At 35.8% G+C, this 14,263-nt stretch overlaps 2 protein-coding genes and 1 pseudogene across 2 annotated transcripts; 1 reads left to right on the top strand and 2 right to left on the bottom strand.

Annotated features, from left to right (window-relative positions):
• Positions 1-407: 407 nt before the first annotated feature.
• Positions 408-6,696, bottom strand: LOC132631791 (cytochrome P450 704C1-like; annotated as a pseudogene).
• LOC132631121 (uncharacterized protein At2g29880-like) lies at positions 6,568-8,036 on the bottom strand. The gene is made up of 3 exons (XM_060346724.1): positions 7,704-8,036; positions 7,249-7,611; positions 6,568-6,624 (listed from the first exon to the last, which is right to left on the bottom strand). Exons 1-3 carry the CDS (start codon positions 8,034-8,036, stop codon positions 6,568-6,570), a joined length of 753 nt encoding a protein of 250 aa, XP_060202707.1.
• A 3,129-nt stretch (positions 8,037-11,165) lies between these two features.
• On the top strand, positions 11,166-12,527 carry LOC132631120 (uncharacterized). Its single transcript, XM_060346723.1, has one exon. The coding sequence runs from the start codon at positions 11,166-11,168 to the stop codon at positions 12,525-12,527; it is 1,362 nt and encodes a 453-aa protein (XP_060202706.1).
• The last annotated feature ends 1,736 nt before the right edge of the window (positions 12,528-14,263 follow it).

The following is a 14,263-nucleotide window of genomic DNA, read 5'->3' as shown; positions in this document are numbered from 1 at the left end:
TTTTGTGTGTATTTGTTAAAAGATGAAGCTTCCAAAACAAGATTTTTACCAATTTATGTGTTTCTGTATGTACAAGCTAAGGCGGCTAAGCGATATCCATGTCCTTACACATTCACCGCTCTACTGAATGTAATGGCAGCAATTCAATGTTTTGTTGTTGCAGTAGTTGTGGAAAGAGACCGGAACGAATGGAAATTGGGGTGGAACATTAGACTTCTTGTATTTTGAGTGTATTTTTTAGTGTATTTTGTTAATAGGCAAACACACTGTTTTTTAATGTATTTGTCATGTATTTGAATTTTTTTGTCTTGTATTTGAATGTATTTGTTGAAATTCATTCAAATACACGAAAATTTGAATGTATTTGGCTTCATATGTAGTTGGAATGTACACAATGTATTTGAGATACATAAAAAAAAAAGCCACTGAAATATATCAAAAAAAAAAGCCACTAAAATACATCAAAAAAAAAAAAGAATCACTGAAATACATTAAAAAAAAAAAAAGACATGGAAATACATTATAGCAATAAAAAAAATCACTGAAATACATCAAAGCAAAAAAACATTCACTAAAATACATCAAAAAAATAATATTAATATATAATTTAATAGCTCCACCGTTAAAGGCTAAAATCAAGAATCTTGTTTTTTTTTTACCATGTTCTCATGTATTTGTTGACACGCGAAAATATACATTGTTTTGCCAAAATGTAGCTACAAATGGTAGGAAGCTACAATAAGGTAGTCATTTGAGTAATTTTACCTTATTTTAAAAATGGCCCGTTAAGTTTTTTAACACCGTTACTTTCAGGGATTAAAATACACGTTTTGATTAGTTGAAGGTTGAATGTGCTTAGCTGAATAGCACGAGGACCAAAATTGGAATAAGACAATAACTCAGGGATTAAAATTGCTATTTGCCCGGATTAATACACATAGAAAGTGATATAATTTTAAAACATATTAATTAGGAAAAAAGGAGATAAATAAATTGAAACAAAGATAGAGATGGAGAGAGATATATACTTACACCTGTGAAGTCTTGGATTTGGAGTCAATTGATTAAGCGGAAAATGGGTTCTCTCAGCAATAAACTCAATATTATAAATTTCATGAGATGGGATTAAATTGTCTTGTTCTACAAATTGTTTTGCAACAGAGAGATAATAGTACAAGGGCATATCCATCTCAATTAAGCTGCAACGTTATCTATAGCCTATAGGAAGCATAAAGATGGAGGCCTCCGTCAATGTGAAGAGTCAGCGTGGTTCTGTATTTAACTCTTCTCTCTTCATCACTTAGCTTAAATCTAAAGGTCCCCAGCAGCACTGCTGAAAATATCTTCATCTGCCTGTAAGCAAATTGCTTCCCTAGACAAATTCTTGGCCCAGCCTTCACATTATTAATCTACCATTTTAGTTTGGAGCTATTTATAGCAATAACATCATATAATTGTTTCAATGAGGGAAGTACCATAAAAAAGATATAGTAGTAATTACTTATAATGATAACAATGAGAAAACACAAACAGGAAATAAAGGAAATCTTCTAAGCTTTATGCTGGGAAAGGAAAGTGTTGATCTTGGTGGCTGCTTGATAACTCTAGAAGCTTATAATCTTAAATATGAGAAGCTTAACTATTAGAAGTCTTTTGTGTGACTTGACTCGTAGCACACAAAGATGGTTTAATTCAAAATTCGGGCACCCAAGAACTTTGACGAATCGAGTTAGAGTTCTTCGGCATGAATTGCAGCAACATGTAAAGAATCTATCCTTGTAGCTTAAAGAATCTGACCCAGAATAATTGTCACTTTAGAAATTTAATACTAAAGTTGACATTTATTTCCAACTATATTTTTAACATTAAGAATTATGCACAATATTTAAGTCGGAAAAAGAATCTACCTTTATTAAATAGGGGTAACATAATAAACTATACCTTGTATTTATTATTTTCTTAATGAGCGTGAAAAGAGCTAAAACGACTGTTAAAATGAGATATATAGAATAGGCCCATCAGTTTGAGTTGCATCAAGCAGTGTCTCGGTTTAGTTCAATTGTCTCGTGTCAATATCATTACAACAAGAGGTGGTGAGAAAAGTAGAGACTGTTGGTTGATGATTAAACAATCTTATTATGCAACAGGTTAGCCATTCATTACATGAGTTAGACCCCTAGATTACCTTTCTTACTATAATAATCTTTTGTATAAGTTTATCGCATAATTTTACCGTTCATCAATCATAATCTTTTAAGGCTGTAAACCTTAACAATTAGGAGTGGGCGTTCGGGCTATCGGATTGGATATAAAAAATTTGGCTTGGATTTTCGGTTTTCAAATTGAAGAAATTACAATCCAAATCCAATCCAAATAAGCTCAGATTGGATTGGATCTTTTAAGTTCAGTTTCGGATTAATCAGTTCGAATTTTTGGATTTGACTTTTGAGCCTTTAAGACGCCTACTTGTAACGAAATTCATGTGCTCCAGTTATCAAGTTACACGTCTCAGCATAATATGAAACCATAGAACTAAAAACCAATGTAGTTAAGATACTTTAAGCATAAATTCAAAAGTAGATCTTCCTCTACTTTAACACAAGAATATTTTAAAGTGTGAGTTTCACGGAGGAAAATCTAGATCTTAATTGCTCTGTAATAGTAAGAACAAGGAAAAGAAAAGAATTCTTTGGATAACTTGAGCTAGTTCGATCACTTGGCACAGTGGCACTTGCCATTCAAAAAGCATTTTAGGCAATGCAAGATAAAATAATTATAAGATTGTATCCAAATGTAAGAAAAACCCTATATTATATTTGATTTAGTAGAAAATTCTGCATTTGGACTTATTACTATAATGGGTAGGGTTGTAACTCGTAGGGTATTAATCTATTAGACCTTTCGAAATTGGGATTTATTAGTATCATTGGCCTATTGGGGCACATATAATATGGGTAGAGTAGAATATAAGGTATAAAAATGTCGGTTTTTCGGATATCCAAATATCCATAGTACTAAATTCATATTCAATCCGAAATCTATAAATTTTAAAAATAAAATCCGCAATCCAATCCATAATCCAAAAATCCAAATCAAAAATTTTAAAAATTCGGATTTCGGGTTGGCCCGAACTATGCCCACCCCTGTTAACAATTAGATTGTTTCTTTGTCAAGGTTGGACGGGAAAAACTAATTTTGTTTGATGAAGCCAAGCTCCTAGAAGTTTTAACTGTAGTTGTTAAGATTGTAAGGTTCTGTGTGGTACCTGAAAGGCTGTGAACTTAAAGGGACTTTCTTGCCGAAAGCAACCATTTTCATCAAACCATCTCTCTGGCCGGAAATCCTCTGCATCATCACCCCATAAAGATTTCATCCTGCCCATAGCCCATGGTTGATATGCGATAGCATCCCCTTTCCTTATTCTGAACCCGTCAGGCAATGTGTCATCTGATAAACACAGTTTGCCATCCTGCAAGGAGAAAAAACTCAAAATCAAGAGGTGTACACATGAAGGAGTGGCCTAATGGGCATATAATTACAGTGACTAGCCAAAATATACAAAACATATACATTGATTATGTATATTATATCCATATTTATGTATTCTATATGTATATTTATACTTAATATACAAAACATATACATCTGCCGGCTATTATTTTATAGGGCTGTCCAAAAAGGTAAGTATACCTATAATTTATGTATGCGTGATTCATCTATAAGCATTGCTCTAATAGGCATAAAAACAAAGGTGCATGCGTGAAGCATTGGCCTAATGACATCTATGTTTGTGAATATTATATCCTTCTCGTTATATGTATGTATTACCACAGGAATTGTAGGGTATAATCGGAGCATCTCAGTTAATGATGCATGGAAATACTGCATTTTATCCAGTGCATCATCAGTAATGCTCTTAGCTAGCTCATCAATACTTGAATTCTGGTTTATTCCGGTTGCTTTCTTGACTTCCTCTGCAATTTTTTCTTGTAGGAGAGGGTACTTGCACATCATATAGAAGGACCAGGAAAGTGTGCTAGCTGTAGTGTCTTTGCCAGCAATTATAAAACTAAGATTATGTCCTTAAGGTACTTTGGATCCGTTTCGTTCATTTCCAGGAATCTAGACAGAATGTCAGATTTTTTCATCTGCCAATCATGTGAAATTCAAGTATCATTTTTGTGTTCTTGCTCAATGGAAATAAGTCAGAAGGTTATCTGCCTGAACTTACCACCCTGCTGTCATCTCGCAACTTGCTCGTCTGTTCTGTCTTGTTTCTAATAATTTTATATACAAATTCATCAACCACTTTAATACACTTCTTCATATTTGCTTCTGACCCAATGTTTGGAAATCTTTTCACTTTCCAAAACACATCAACGTAGCGATAAAACGTTACTGCATTAGCTTCATCAACAGAACTGGAAAACAGAATGCCTTCTTCAGTTGTAGTGTCGAGATCCACGCCTAGTAAAATCTTGAATACTGTCTCCAGTGTTGATTTCGTAAAAAAATGTCCTGCCAAAAATGGAAGAGTTAGCTTATTATTATCTTGTTAATTTTACTGCAGAAGGGCAAACTGAAGTTGCATACTTGAATTTCTGCTGCTTGATTTGAGGTCACGGCTTCAGATACTTTTTGAGCAAGCTTTACTGCACTAGTTCTGAAAACTGCACTACTAAAGTCCCTTAAATTTTTGGTGGAGAATTCGTAACTTGATATCTTCCTTTGGCTTCTCCACTTCTCTCCATCAACTGTGAAGATCCCATCACCAAGAAGATCATTCAAGATGCCATAATGGTGCCAACCCTGAAAAGTTTTAGGGTGAGAAACTGGGAAATTATTTTTCTAACCTCATATACATGACTTACTAATATCACACTATTATTGAATGTAGTTGTTAGATTCATGTTCACATGGAAAACTAATTGTGCTCGTACTAGAGAATTTTACATTTGTTTCTAAACATCAATAGTTGCAAGAAACGCATTAACAATGATTTCATGGTTGGCGAGCTCAAAGGGCCATTCTGCATCAGATTGAATTCAGAAACTAGAAAGGCTTACTAGTTTTCGACGTTTCAAAGGGAACATCTCTAGATATTGCGGTGAATTCCAGTGATTTACATTTACAATGAATCTTGAAAAATTTTGTGGTTTTTGTTTATGAGGAAGAGAAGTAGAGACAACAGGTCATTCGTGCTATGGTGCATCAAGAATATAGCATTTAACTTCTCTCATAATTTCCAGAAACGAAATGCAAATTTTTATGCTCGGACGCAAGTAGGGATGGGCGTTTGAGCCGTCGGATTGGATATGAAAATTTCGGTTTACGGATTGGAAAAAATTACAATCCAAATCAAATCCAAAGAAAGTCGGATTGGATTGGATTTTTTAAGTTCGGTTTTGGATTAATCGGTTTGAATATTTCGAATTTTCGATTTTGACTTTGAGCCTTCAAAGCAAGCTTATTAGGAATGAATTTCATATGCGCCAGTTACCAAGTTACAAATCTTAGCATAATGTGAAATCAAATATGTGGATTTAGCAAAGAGTTGTTACCATTAAACCAAAAAGTATCAAGCCACATAGTTCAGCTTTGCATTATTCCCTCTGTTTCTTTGAAAGTTGCCTTATTCTAAAAGTAGCGAAGTAAACTCCAGCTTTGCAAGCTCTATTATAATTAATGTAGTAGAAAATTCCACGTTGGACTTAATACTATAATGAGTAGGGTCATAGGGTATTAATCTATTGGACAGTTGGGCTAATTAGTGCACATATAATATGGGCAAGGCTAAGTATAAGTTATAATAATTTCGGATTTTCGGATATCCGAAAATCTGAAGTACAAAATCCGATATCCAAAAATTTTAAAAATAAAATTCGAAATCCAATTCATAATCCAAAAATTCAAACTAAATATCCAAAAGATTTGAATTACGATTTGGATTACGGGTTAGCCCAAACTATGCCCACCCCTAGACACAAGAATGGACTTAAAAAGGACAGAAAGGGGAAATTTGGGTGGGGGGTAACCGGGTAAGCATAACATGTTACCTTGCCATAGTTGGGGAAATTGGTCTTTAGAATATACTCGACATTAGCAGGGTCTGAGGTGTAAACCTCACTACTGGAAAGATGAAGTATCCTATAGGTCTTGTATTTGGCTGCCATTTCTGTCATGTAATCATGCAGCCTGTTGAAATTCAGCAAATGATCGATGGCTGCTCCAGCGACAGGATGGTACTTTCCTTTGTTTCCTGACCAATTGAAGACAAACTTGAGCACACATGCTGCTGCAAAGGTAACAGCCAATGCTGTTATTGTGAAAGTCGTAGGAAAAGATAGGACGTCCATGGTTAAAGAGCTCTCTTTCAGTGTGAATGGGATGTTAAGCTGGTTGAGAATACCTGGCCATACATAAATGTTTGAGATTGAAGCCCGTAAAAAAGAAATTATAGAAGAGGACTAATTTATCCAAAAATGTGATCTTGCTTGTAAACTTATCAGGCAACGGCTCCGTAAAACAACAAAGAAGTGTTCAATTATCTGTCATTGTTATCCGCAATCAATTGCGTGTAACGCATGACTCCATGAAAGCACAAATACAAAAATAGGAAAAGGACTGAAACAGAAGAGACTAAGAGCCAAGAAAGGAAAAATAAAAAATAAAAATTTAAAACTATTTCTTAAGAAAAAAATACTCCCTCCGTCCCAAAAAGATTGTCCTCTTTTGAATTAACACAGAGTTTAAAAAATAAAGGAAGACTTTTGAAATCTGTGGTCCAAAAGAAGCCTTAGATATTTGTGTGGATGTAAATCATCTCATAAAGTTAAATTGTTTCTAAATATAGAAAAGGGAAAATCTTTTTAGGACAGACTAAAAAGGAAAGGAGAACAATCTTTTTGGGACTGAGGGAGTAATATTTTTTGGAAGGGGGGTGGTGGTCCCCACAAGGGCTGTGTAGAAACCCAAAAAATAAAATTAAAAACTTTTTTAATTTTTTTCTTTTGGAGGGGTGGTGGGCTGTGGGGGTGATAGGGTGATTGGTAAAATGTCATTTGTGGACTTATTTTCCCACTTTGATTAGGGAAGTCATTTTTCCTACTTTGATTAGAAAAGTCATTTTCTCTATTTTTAAAGAACTTATTTTTCTAAAGAAAATATTTTCAATTTTTTTTTACTAAGAGTTTGTTTGGAAAGCCACCTGGTAATTGGAATTGGTGTAATTACTAGGGTGGTAATTACTAGGCTGCTTTCAATAGAGTTTCTAATTCTTTTTGGACGTGATGTCAAAGTTGGTTGCTCAGCTAAACGTCGTTTTCCTGCTCTCTTATCTTGACTAGATGATTGAGTTACTTCATTACTCGTAAAGTTTATATTCTGATCAAAACATCCACGGTCATTGTCCACAAATTGTACATCTTCAGAAGCAGGTGTAGTAACTTTTTCAGCAGTTATATCATCATCGGAAAACTCATTTTGAAAATCCTCAGCATCATTAATTTCACACCCATTCCTACCATCAGCAACGGTATCTCCAAAAATCAAAGCCAAAGTACTATAATCTGGCAGCTTCTTCGTTTTATATTGAGCATCTTTTGGGTGAGCCTATTATATAATCAATAGTCTTAAATCAGAAAAACGAATAACTTAAATTCAAACTCATCTATTGAAAAAAAAAAAAAAAATATATGACTCACTGCAAGGTACTGCTCCCAAACATCATCTTCAGCATCAACTTTTCGAGTTTCCTCATTCCACCCAAATCCACTATGGTGTATCATTCTCTTCATAGTAGCATATGTTTTCTTCAATGTCCTCATCCTATTTTTCATTTTAGTCTTATCTAACTTGTCCCCGTATAGCTTATTCATTTCTCTTTCTACACCATCCCATCCTTCGGTCGTTAATCCTCCTTGTTGCATTCTTCCCAACTTAACTTGTTCAGCAATAAAATAAATGAAATGTTCGTCTTGAACTTCACTCCATTTGGTGTATGGTTTTCCAACCTTAGGTGGTTGGCTAATTGTCATGCTACATAAATGAAATTATAAAGGAAAGTTACCTAATTTATTTGTTACCCATTGCTCAAATACAGACAATATTTAAACAAGTTCCCCTTTTGTACTCTAGCTTAACCTATTTGACATTTGCACCATCAAGACTCACTGTATAGAAGCTAATAATTTAAAATACAAAGAATGTCAGTCAACCAAAAGCCCACCTCATTGTAGTCAATTAAAACTAAATCAAGTTTTCCCCTAATATCATCCAACGTCATATAGCATCATAAGAACAGTGAGGATCTTGCTAATTTTAGAGCTAAAGAATGTTTGTAGAGCACACCTATGCTAAAAGAAAAAAAAGCAAAAGAATGTACATAGATCGTACTGAGATATCTCATCAACCTATTTTTTATCGATGAAGGTAGCACCGTAGAACATAAACTTAATAAAAATATTACAAACCAGGAACCAATGATTCCATCTACCAAAATTCACACCCACCGATCTTAGCCCGATCGTCCTCCTCATTGAAAGATCCAGCTGAAATTCCTTCGCAATAGCAGTACAAGCTCGATTTCAGCTAAAAGCAGGCTGATTTCAGATCTGAGTTTAGCATTTGGAGAAGATTTCTCACCAACCTCTGAGATATGCTTCGTCCCTGTCTCTGATGCATTAACAGATTTTGTGCTATCTGCTATTTGAGATTTGGAAAGCTGGAATTCAGATCCTTAAGGTCTTGGAAAAGAAGTCTGTTCATGAAGTTGAAAATTCAAAGCAAAATGGATTACTAAAAATTCAAACTGTCCGAAAAAGCAGATCTGAAGGTACACCTACCTTCTTTCTTTTAGATTATTTGCAAATTTATCAGATCTGACTCTTTCTCTGTTTAGTGGTACAATTCTTTAGCTACTTCTCTTGTGCAATCAATTTTTATTTTTAGATTTACTCAAGATCTGAATCAATTTTACCCTTAAAGATTGGTACTTTGCATCACTTTCCGTCTTCAATTGTGGAATAAGTGATGGCCGGTGGCCAGTCCACAATGGAGGCTGGCCAACCCTCACTAAATACGACTATTCCAAAAACCAATCCTAATCCATTACAATATTCAGATCTGTTCAAACCAAAAACCTTGAATGATACATTACATAGTCAGATCCAATCACTGCCCCAAATTCCAATGAAACCAGTAACTTACCTACATGGGGTGCCATACATTAAATACACTGAAGTAGAAGTTGATCAGATGAATATCATTGAAAATCTTCAGTATGCTGTGGTAGGAAAGTTCTCATATGGCCAACCAGATATTGAACAACTTCGTCTCATAATCCCTACACAATGTGGAATAAAAGGTGAGTGTAGAACAGGTTTTCTAAGAAACCGCCATGTGCTTATCAGATTAAGTCTTTTTGAAGACTTTGTGAATTTCACATCAAAGCCTGTATACTACATTCAAGATAGAGAGGGATACTCGTACCAAATGAGAACACTGATCTATGATTCGAATTTCAAGGTTGATGAAGAAACATCAAAGACAATGGCATGGATTTCCTTCCCAAAGTTATTGCCTACATACTTTGTGAAAGAAACTCTTTTTTCAATTGCATCTGCAGTGGGTATTCCTATACAATTGGATATGGCTACGATTAACAAGACTAGACCTAGTTGTGCTAGGGTCAAGGTTTTAGTAGATCTGGTAGCGGATTTACCCAAAACGGTGAGGATGGATATTGAAAATGAAAAAACAGGAGCAATAAGGACTGTTAATGTTCAGATTCATTATGATTACCTCCCTAAGTATTGCAAGGAATGTAAATTACAGGGACATGATGAATATGATTGTAGAATTATAAATCCAGAGCGTGTTCAGTATGACAATGAAAGGGAGGAAATGCCAAAGGAGAATGGCAAGACAAAACCTCATAAAAGCTCTGATGAAGTGCACAATAGTAAGGAAAGCAATAAAGATCTCCAAGAGGATAAAGAAATTGAAGCAAAAAAGGCCAAGAGATTACAAGCAGAGGAACAACATAATAAAAAGCAGACTAATGACAAAGGCAAACAAAAGCAAGAGGATGGAAACCAACAAGGATATGAAGGGAAAAAGAATTATGGAAAATACAATTATAGAGGATACAATAATTTATACAATTATTCTGCTAGAGTGTTGGCAAGTGGAAGAGTGTTAGGAAATTAGGGAAATTGGAATCCCATCAAAGACAACAGAAACTTCAATGCTGAGAAGGGAAATGCAAATCATAGCAAACAGAAAGAGACAACAGTCACTGCTACATGCAACAAATTTAACACTTTGGTGGACTTGGAGGAGGAACAAGAAAAACAAAATGAAACACAAGAAGGAAGCACACATAGTAGTAATCCTGTTAAAGAGACAGCTAGGCCATGGGTGGATGCTGCCTTTGGGAAACAAACAGAAAATAACAAAGTTATGAAAGAGCAGGGAAAGATAGATAGCAGACAAGAGCAAGATAATAAGAATGAGAAAGGGGTAGGGGATAATCAGTCAGAGGAGATAGCCATACAAGATTCAGAAAGAACAATTACAGATATCGTGGAAAATGATAACAAAAAAGAAGATGATAACAAACAGATTACTGAAGGCCAAGACGTACTTCAACCCATAGAAGTACATGACAGTGTTAATTCAAGCTCATATCAGCAAGTGGAATCAGCTAGACAACAAGTGGATCAAATGAAGGACTTACCGGAAGAGCCTCCTCATACAAACAATATGGGTGAAGGAGATACAGCATCATCTGCAAATAAGGAACAAAATAATGAAAGGGAAACACAAGCAAGGGATCAGAGAGATCAAAACAACAGAGATACAGCCATAGAAATGCAGGCAATTTCAGGAAATCATAAGTATCAACTGGTAGCCAAAGATCATGAAAACACAACACAAGAAGAAGTGAATCAGAATAAAATAGATATTGGAGAGGAGGAAGCAGGTGAAACTATTAGTTCTGATTTAATGGAGGGCAACAATAAAGGAGATATTTCCCCTAAACACTTGACAAAAACTAAAAAAGGTCACAAGCCAAGAGATAAAAGTGTTCCTCCCAAGACAGTGGGAGGAGTACAAACAAGGATGGCATGTTCTAAAGGAGTTTCTCAATGAATAGCTCATTAATGTGGAATATAAGGTCTGTAAACACTCAACAGGCCTTTGAGAGGGTAGTACTATTGCATAGACAGAAACATTTTAATTATGTTGCCTTACTAGAGCCTTTCCAGCATGTTAGACATATTGACATGTACAAATTGTGGTTAAATATGGGGACATCATGGCATAATGTGAATGGGAAGATTTGGCTTTTTGTGGATGCAGAAATTCAAGTAGAAATAATGAGAGATACAGAACAACTGTTATCCTGTAGATTCACTCATTTGGGTGATGGGCAAGAGTTGGTGCTTACAGTTGTTTATGCGAGTACTGATAGAAGTGGGAGAATAGCTCTATGGGAGGATCTATATGACATGTCTTCACACATCACCATCCCATGGCTTGTGGGTGGGGATTTTAATGTCATTACAGATGACATTGAGAAATTTGGGGGTCTTCCTGTACAGTTTGCAGAAACAGAGGATTTTAGACAATGTATAGACATTTGCCAACTGATGGATCTTGGTTTTACTGGAAGTATGTTCACATGGTGGAATGGGAGATCGGATGAGGCTTGTATATTTAAAAGACTGGACAGATGTTTGGGAAATCAGGCTCTGCAGAATTGTTTTCCTAATTTGGAGGTAGAGCATCTCATTAAACAAGGTTCTGACCACTCCCCCTTGCTGGTAAATATGAGAGCAGATAGTAAACCAATTAGGAAATCTTTCAGGTTTCTTAATTTTTGGGAGGAGCATGAATCTTTTCTAGATGTAATCAAAGAAAATTGGGTGGAATCTTATGGTTCAGACCCCTTCTTTAACTTCCATATTAAGTTAAAAAAGATGGGAAGAGCTCTCTCTAAGTGGAGTAGGGACACTTATGGTGATATCTTCAAGCAAATTGCAACTCTGGAGGAAGTGGTGCAGGTGCATGAGCAAGAATTTGAACAGAATCCTACAGGGCTTAACAGGGAAAGGCTACAAAGGGTACAAGCTGATCTGATAAGGTTTTATGCTATTGAAGAAACATTTTGGAGACAAAAAGCAGGGATGCTGTGGTTTCAGGATGGAGATAGGAACACAAAATTCTTTCATGCTCATGTCAATGGAAAGAGAAGAAAGCTACAATTACAGAGAATTCAAGATCATACAGGTACATGGCTGGACACTGAAGAGGAGATTGCACAGGAAGCAATCAGATTTTTCTCAGACCAATTCAAAGAGGAAAATATCCCTACAGATTTTTCTATGCTTGATAAGATTCCTAAAATGGTTACAGAAGAACAAAATCAACAACTCTATGAAATGCCAGATGAAGCAGAGGTGAAAAGAGCAGTTTTTGGTTTAAATGGAGACAGTGCAGGGGGTCCTGATGGTTTCACATGAAGATTTTTCCAAGCTTGTTGGGAAATTATTGCAAATGACTTGGTGACCATGGTGAGATCATTCTTCTGTGGGCATGAACTCCCAAGGTATGTAACTTGTACCAATTTGGTTTAGATACCAAAGAAGAAAGAAATTAATACATTTTCTGATATGAGGCCAATCAGCTTGAGTAACATCACTAGCAAAGTTATTTCAAGAATCATTCATGAAAGACTGATATATCTGCTACCTGAGATCATTTCACCTCAGCAATCAGGATTTGTTAAAGGCAGGAGTATTGTAGAAAACATTCTGTTGGCTCAGGAAATTGTACATGATATTAGGATTAGAGGAAAGCCTGCAAATGTTGTCATTAAGCTTGACATGGAAAAGGCTTATGACAGAGTATCATGGTTATTTCTAACTAAAGTCCTGAGGAGAATGGGGTTTGGTGAATTTACTATTGATCTGGTGTTTAGAGTTATCTCAAATAATTGGTATTCCATTCTGATTAATGGGCAACCTCATGGATTCTTCAAATCATCTAGAGGAGTAAAGCAAGGAGATCCACTGCCCCCTACTTTATTCATTTTGGCTGCAGAATGTTTGTCTAGGGCTCTCAATACACTGCATACTGAGGATGAGTACAAGGAATATGGGATGCCAAAATGGAGTCCATATGTCAATCATTTGGCATATGCAGATGATACTATCATTTTCACCTCTGCTAATGAACAGTCTATGAGATTAGTGATGAAGACTTTGAGTAATTATGAGAAGGTGAGTGGTCAGAAGATCAACAAGCAGAAAAGTGTTGTTTATATGCATCATTTGACATCTCATAACATTAAGGAGCTGGTATTTTCTGTCACCCAGATTCCTAAAAAGGATTTTCCATTCACATATTTGGGTGTACCAATCTACTATGGGAGAAGAAGGAACATTCACTACAAGGAGATAATAGAAAAGATTCAGAATAGACTGAGTTCATGGACTGGTAAGCTGTTATCTATTGGAGGAAGGACAACACTGATTAAACATGTTTTACAGAGCATGCCTATACACCTACTATCCGCTTGTGACCCTCCTAGTGCTATACTTGCTCAGATTCATAGATTGTTTGCTAAGTTCTTTTGAAGCAACTCTGTGGGAAATTCAAGTAAGCACTGGGCAACTTGGACAACCTTATGTCACCCACAAGAAGAAGGTGGCATGGGGTTTAGAAGCCTACAAGATATATCTAAAGCCCTCTTTGCTAAACTGTGGTGGAACATGAGAACCAAACAATCCTTATGGAGAACTTTCATGAGTAATAAGTACTTAAAGAAGTTTCATGCTGTGATAGCCCCTAGCGGATCAGGTACTTATGTGTGGAAGAAGATGATTAAATACCGAGATGAGATGGAACATGAGATATGGTGGAAGCTTCAACAAGGTAATTCTTATTTTTGGTTTGATAATTGGACAGGACTGGGAGCCCTATACCATATTACTCCACCAGATTTTGAGTGTGATCCCACAATCATCCTTGTAAAAGAAACTGCAGAAGTGGGGCAATGGGATGAACAGTTGCTAAGAAGAATCCTTCCTGAGGATCTAGCAGACCATATTGTGCAGCACATTAATCCACCAAATGAAAATGGACAAGCAGATAAGGCTTTCTGGAAATTAGATTCGAGGGGGAAATTCACAGTTGGGTCTGCATTTCAATTACTCAGACAAAGAAAAGACCCCAGTAATTTGTATAAGCAGATGTG

The sequence above is a fragment of the Lycium barbarum genome, chromosome 3, assembly GCF_019175385.1.
Source record: "Lycium barbarum isolate Lr01 chromosome 3, ASM1917538v2, whole genome shotgun sequence".
Classification (NCBI taxonomy): Eukaryota; Viridiplantae; Streptophyta; class Magnoliopsida; order Solanales; family Solanaceae; genus Lycium; species Lycium barbarum.
This window is presented reverse-complemented; position numbering and strand designations above follow the sequence as displayed.

Excerpts from the sequence above, each read along its gene's own strand:
- LOC132631120 (XM_060346723.1), top strand. The coding sequence starts at position 11,166 with ATGTGGAATATAAGGTCTGTAAACACTCAACAGGCCTTTGAGAGGGTA.
- LOC132631121 (XM_060346724.1), bottom strand. The coding sequence starts at position 8,036 with ATGACAATTAGCCAACCACCTAAGGTTGGAAAACCATACACCAAATGG. Across the intron at positions 7,612-7,703 it reads TTTGGGAGCAGTACCTTGCA|GCTCACCCAAAAGATGCTCA; the intron begins GTGAGTCATATA and ends ATTATATAATAG. Across the intron at positions 6,625-7,248 it reads ACTCTATTGAAAGCAGCCTA|TCCTTTTCCTATTTTTGTAT; the intron begins GTAATTACCACC and ends CTTCTGTTTCAG.